This window comes from Anolis sagrei, chromosome 2, assembly GCF_037176765.1.
Source record: "Anolis sagrei isolate rAnoSag1 chromosome 2, rAnoSag1.mat, whole genome shotgun sequence".
Classification (NCBI taxonomy): Eukaryota; Metazoa; Chordata; class Lepidosauria; order Squamata; family Dactyloidae; genus Anolis; species Anolis sagrei.
Window position 1 is genome coordinate 94,150,391 of NC_090022.1, and position 6,518 is coordinate 94,156,908.

At 46.9% G+C, this 6,518-nt stretch overlaps 1 protein-coding gene across 3 annotated transcripts in view; it reads right to left on the reverse strand.

The window, feature by feature from the left end:
• ACSL6 (acyl-CoA synthetase long chain family member 6) overlaps positions 1–5,928 on the reverse strand; it is a 107,710-nt gene extending 101,782 nt beyond the window's left edge. For 2 of the 3 annotated variants that reach the window (XM_060765241.2, XM_060765244.2), the window contains exon 1: positions 5,816–5,928. In XM_060765241.2, coding sequence (XP_060621224.1) covers positions 5,816–5,888 — 73 coding nt within the window. In that variant the 5' untranslated portion in view covers positions 5,889–5,928. Of the gene's footprint in view, positions 1–5,713; positions 5,782–5,815 lie in introns of those variants that run through there. The other variant, XM_060765243.2, reaches the window with a different exon arrangement.
• Between the last annotated feature and the right edge of the window lie 590 nt (positions 5,929–6,518).

Sequence of the window (6,518 nt, forward strand, 5' to 3'; positions counted from 1 at the left end):
GTGGGGTAGTTCCTTCTCATATCCTGCCCCCATAAGCAGTCTAGATGTTGAGTTTTGTACCAGTTGAAGTTTCTGAATGGTCTTCTGGGGCAGCCTAACATAGGGGGTGTTTTTATTTATTTACTAGCTTGGGAACCCGGCGCTGCCCGGGTTATTAGAGAAAGTGGGTAATGGCGGTTCTGTATGCCAAATTTGGTCTTTATTGGTCATTGGATAACGGCTGCATTGTTTTCAGGAAGTGAGTGAAGGAACTTGAAGCCCCATCATCCATTGACCGTCCTCCTCCAAACAGCATTGGGATGTAGAGTGGGTCAAGGTGGCTCTGTGTGCCAAGTTTAGTCTTGATCGGACATTAGTAAGGGTTGCAGCAGTCTTGGGAAAGGAGTGGAGGGAGTGGAGGTACTTGAAGTCCCATCATCCATGGTCTGCCCTCCTCGAAAGTGCACCAGGATGGAGAGAGGGTCATGGGGGCTCTGTGTGCTAAGTTTGGTCTTGATCAGTCATTGGATGAGGGTCACAGCAGTCTCAGAAAGTGAGTTAAGGTACTGCAAGTCCCATCATCCATAGTCTCCCTCAAACATCACCAGAATGTTGAGTTGGCCATGGGGGCTCTCTGTCCCAAGTTTGGTCTTTATTGGTATTTGGATGAATGTCACTGTGGTTTCAGGAAGTGAGTGAAGGTACTGCAAGTCCCATCATCCATTGTCCGTACTCCTCCAAACAGCACCAGGATGATCGGACATTAGTAAGGGTTGCAGCAGTCTTGGGAAGGGAGTGGAGGTACTTGAAGTCCCATCATCCATGGTCTGTCCTCCTCGAAAGTGCACCAGGATGTAGAGTGGGTAATGGGGACTGTGTGCCAAGTTTGGTCTTGATCAGTCATTGGCGAGGGTCTCAGTGGTCTCAGGAAGTGAGTGAAGTGACTGCAAGTCCCATCATCCAATGTCAAATTCTTCCAATCCGCACCAGGATGTAGAGTGGGTCATGCGGGCTTTCTGTGTAAATCGTGGTCCTGATCCATCATCGTTGGCAGTTGTAATGTTCTTAGGAAGGGAGTGCAGGTATTGCAAGTCCCATCGTCCATGGTGCATCCTCCTCCAAACTGCACCAGGATGTAAAGTGCATCATGGAGACTCAGTGTGCCAAGTTTGGTCTTTATCGGTAATTGGATGAGGGTTGCAGTGGTCTCAGGAATTGAGCAAAGGTACTGCAAGTCCCATAATCCATGGTCCATCTTCGTCCAAACCACACCAGGACATAAGGTGGGTCATGAGAGGTCTATGTGGCAAGTTTGGTCCTGATCAGACATTGGATGAGGTTAACAGCCATCTCAGAATGTGAGTGATGGTACTGCAAGTCCCATCATCCATGGTTGCAGTAGGATGTCGAGTCGGTCTTGCAGGCTCTGTGTGCCAAGTGTGGTCTGTATTGGTAATTTTCTGACTCAGCTCCCTCTGGCCTTTTCCTTTCCTCTCTTTGTCATCTCGGAATCTTGGAATTGAGGCTGGCCAATCAGAGACCATATGCAAATTTCCTTCTCATGACTCCGTTTCTGTCATGAACTCTTTTCTCCACCAGGGGCTCCTCTTGAAGCTGGCCAATCAGAGACCATATGCAAATAGCACCGCTGCCCAGCCAATCGGAATCTTTGAACTTTCAGGCTGGCCAATCAGAGACCACAGTGGCAGCCAATCAGAAAGTGAGCACATACACCGCCACACTTTTGTCCTCCGCATACAAGTTTTGACTTTTATTATATGTATAGATTTATTTATATCCTGTTTTTCTCCCATAAGTGGGACTCAAAGCAGTGAACAAATTAAAATGATAGAAATTACATGACACAAAAAATAAAACTGATAAACATATAACATAGTTACATAAGACATAGACAACAAAGTTAACAAATACAACCTATTCCACTAACAGTAATCTTGTCTGGATGTGACTAAGGCTTGTACTACCATGTCCAGATCGAGCTTTTCAAGGTATGGGCACAGCTGGCACACAAGCTTTCACTGTGCGAAGGTGAAGGCCCAGTTATCATGAAAGCATGATAACATTTTTAACTCTTGATGAGTTATTGTTCTACCTTATCCATAGTTATTTTATAGATTTGATTGTATTTTACTGTTGTATACATTTTTATGTAAGTTGGCCAATGTAAGGTTTACAAAAAATAGTTGTATGCATTACGGTATATATGTGCTTGATTCCAATTAGATCTGTTCATTTTGTGGGGACAAATGTATATAGTAATTCAGAGCAGAAATATTTTGCTCCCAGATGTCTGAGAGATCTGAAGAGACAAAAAATATCCTATGCTAAGCAGTGTGGTATTGACAATAGGAGCATGGCTCTCAACTTTCCTTTTAGTCCACAGCTATGATCTCAACATTTTCTGCTCTTGTACTGATGGATTTCGTTGTTTATTGTGAATCTTTTTAACCTGCCTTTTTCCTTTAGAAACAAATTCTCAGGGCTGCTTGCAAACTTTTAAAAAAATCAAGATACTGCTAAAGTCAGCAATCCAAAGTCTTAGAAAATAATTAGTCACCAAGAGGCAAAAGACCTATAAAAATAAAGGCTTGGTTACAGTATAAACTGGCCACCAATAAAAAGGGGGAAAGGGGTGAGTCAGCCAAGAGCTGCTCTATGCTTAACTACAGATGATCAATTATTGATTTTTTGCCTGCAGGACTAAAGAGGCCTGCTTCGGCTGTTCTGAAAGTGAATGTGTATGACTGGGCAACATTTACTTAGGACAATTGGATGGTCTGAGCCATAATACACTGGGGTACTGACATCAGCATATCAATGAGACACTTCTATAGATATGCACCCAATCCCCGAACCTCTCATTCACCCCATCCTTTGCAGTAATGATCTGATAGGGAAACTGTAACCTTCCTCCTCACAGTGTCATTGCTTCATCACATAATCATGAAGCAGGGGTCAGGTTCCCAAGAACGGCACTATCGCAGCTCTTGTTAGAAGGATAAATGTCAGGGAGGAGAAATAGGATGACAACAAAATCTTAATTTCTTCAGCAATACTGTACAAAACCCCTCACATTCATAATGTTCTTTGGAAATATTCTTCTTGCTCTTAGTAATAATATTCTCCATATCCTGCCTTACCTCCAAATCTAGCTCTAGGCATGGTTTTGATTCTTTAGCCACCTGATGTGAGCCATACAGGTTGAATTCTGCACATATGGCCTTGGTAGGAGACTGGACTTGCAGGGGCTGAAAGCGCAATTGAGATTCCTACCTTCTTCACCTCAGTCATTTGTAAGTATGATATAGAGTTCTCCCACCATGACCTCAAGTGAATTCATCATCAAGAGTTGGCAAATGAGAAGAGGTGCACCTCTGAGAGTATGCAAAGTGCTTCACTCCTTAAAGCAGTAGTTCTCAACCTGTGCTCTGTGGACCACCAGTGGTCTGCAAGACCTAAAATATGGTCCGCGGCCTCACCATTACTACACCATTGCAACGAGAGCAAGTGCTCTCACAAAACTCTCTTATAGAGCAGAAACTTATTAAATATGGTTTCTGTGGGTGAGCAGATGGTGACTACTGGATGGCATATGTTATGTATCAGAAACTAGAGCTGATGTGGTCTATCCAATGCAATGTTCTAAATCAGCATCCCAAATAACCAAACCGAATCTAAAGTTGACCAAAAAACTGATTTGTAACCCTTCTGGTACTAATGTTGGAGAGTGGTCCCTGGTCAAAACAAAAGGTTGGGAACCACTGCCTTAAAAGAATGACAACTTGCCCTACAATCTAAAAATAAACAAGTAAGACCTCTAGGACAAAGCTCTCTGAGGAATCAACAAAAGGCCTACATTTCTTTTTGGGTTCTTTCACGCTACATAGTTAACACACAATGATTTTTATTTAACTGCTATGGCAGCATCCTATGGAATTCTGGGGCTTGTAGTTTGATGGAAGCACTAGAGGAGCTCTCTGGTACATAATTGCCAACGGTACTTTCAAAACTGCAAATTCCAGCATTCTGCAAGGTGTTGCCACGATAGCCAAACTGGAACCTGTGTAGTGTGAAAAGATAGCTGAGAGGAGACATAATGGCCATGTATAAATATGTGAGGGTAAATAATAAGGAGGAGGGAGCAGGCTTGTTTTCTGCTGCCCTGGAGACTAGGACACAGAGCAATGGCTTCAAACTAAGGAAAGGAGATTCCACCTGAACATTAGGAAGAACTTCCTGACTGTGAGAGCCATTCAGCAGTGGAACTCTCTACCCCCAGAGTGTGGTAGAAGCTCCTTCTTTGGAGGCTTTTAAGCAGACGGTGGATGGTCATCTCTCGGGGATGCTTTGAATGTGATTTTCCTGCTTCTTGGCTGGATGGCAGATTAGGCCTCTTCTAACTCAAGGATTCTATGGTTCTATGATCCTTTCTGAATTTAAAACAAAGCATAGCTCAAAAAACAATTCCCCCTCTTCAGGCTTTTTATGGTCTTTTATGTTATGTTGAAGGCCATTGGGTACTTATTCATTTACTATATTTATATACAGTTCCGCTCAACCCACAGGCAATTTACAGTTGGTACCAAGACCATAAAATACAATGACAATACAATTAAAAACATTAAGATAATATAAAACCATAACACAGTCAATAAAAACATATATCATTAGGGTCTCCTTGTTAAAACATGGTCCAATCACATTGTCCAGTGATTGGACAATGTAGCCAGTGAAATGGTCATCTCCCATGATGGTGAAAGAAAGAACATCATTGGTAGCCCTTTGGCATTCGCTTGCTGAGAGTGGTCCTCTGAACTTTGAAGAGTTTCCTCCTATGTGTATCTCAAGGGGAAATAGGGGCCTAGTATTAACCTTCAATGTGTGTGCCCAACACAAGGAAATCAATCTCCTTCATGTGAACTGAACTCTCTCTTGAAGAAGCAGCCCAATTGTCCTGCAAGCATGTGGGCCCTTCCCCCCCCCCCCCCGATCTTCCTGCGTAGCCCCCCAAAAGGAGGCCCGGCCCTGCTGCCCGGGAGAGGGCAGGCGCTGCTGCAGATCCCTACGTGCCTCCCTTTCCTTCCTCCGCCTCCAAAGTGTTCTATTTCAAAACGTTGCAGCAGATTACACCATTTAAACCTGAATCTGTCAAGAGGATAGCAGCTATTCCAGGGTCCGGGTAATCCTCTCTCTGTCTGATCCCATCATCTCTAAAGCATTGACCATGCAATCGCCATACAAAGGAAAACATTCACCTATATATACACACACATATATACACACATTCACCTGGATCTATAAGTGTGGCATATCAAGAACAAAGCCTCAAGAAGGCAGGGTGAAAGTTGACGAATGAGGGTGACATTTCCGAAGGCAGGAGTGTTTGAAAAAGCCGGCACATTGCAAGGCTGGCACTGCAGTGCTGCTGCTGTCCAAAGCAGTGGGCCCAGCAAGATGCCGGCCTCCTTTCAAACCCTCCCCAAAGCCAAAGCCTTTCCTTTCGGCTTCTTTGCATGCCTCTCTTTTGGAGGCTTTCCCCTTCCTCAAAGAGTGGGGGAAAGAAGCCCTGGATTGGGAAGGAAAGGGATGGCGCGGATGCGAAAATGCAAGCCGGGGGAGAGGGAGAGGGCCGGCTTGCCTTGGAGGTCGTTGGGGAAACAAAAGCGGCGAGGAAACCCGAACAATGGGGAGAGAGAATATCCAGAGCACTCACCTCTCGCATCTCAAGCCCTGACCAAAGTGCAGGAGGGAGTGAGAGAGGGAAGGGGGCTGCGGGAAAGGGGCGGCTGGGGAGAGAAGGCGGTGGGCGACTTACCCAGGAGGAGCCAGATGGAGCCACCAGACACCAGGAACAAGGTGAGCATGCCTGCCGGGGCCGGATGCAGCATGGGCCGCCTGGAGCAAGGAGGGAGGGAGGGAGGGGGCGGCTCGGGGTGCCGGGGGGGGGGGGGGCGCCTGCCGCAAGACTCACTGCAGTGGAGGGAGGGAAGGAGGCAGGCAGGGAGGGAGGGAGGGAGAAGGGGGGCGCACGGGCTCCCTCCTCGCCCTCCTCCGAGCCGGAGATGCACCCGCAGCAGCCTTAGCAGCAGAAAAGGAAGCTATTTTTAGCCTTCTCCCTCCTCCTCCTCCTCCTCCTCCTCCTCCTCCTTTCTGCCGAGGCCTCGGCGTCCGCACCGGGCCGGCAGAAAAGGCGGCCTCGGCCCGCGCTCCCACCTCTCTCCCTCCCTCCCCCCCCTCCCGTTAGGAGAGAGGCTTCACTGGCTGATGGGCGAGGAAGAGAGCAGGAAGGTGCATCCGCACTGCAGAGGGGTCGCCTTCGAGCACCGCCTTAATTCCTGGGACGGTCAGTCCTGTGAGATATGTAGCCCCCCATCTGCACTACAAGGTTCCATGCCGTGGGATTCTGGGCTGTGTGGTTTTGTGGGCGCATCTACATTTGTGCACCTTGGCGGGCCTGGCTCCATGCCATGGCATCCTGGGATGAGTCGCTCTGTCTGTGAGATGTTTGACTAATCATC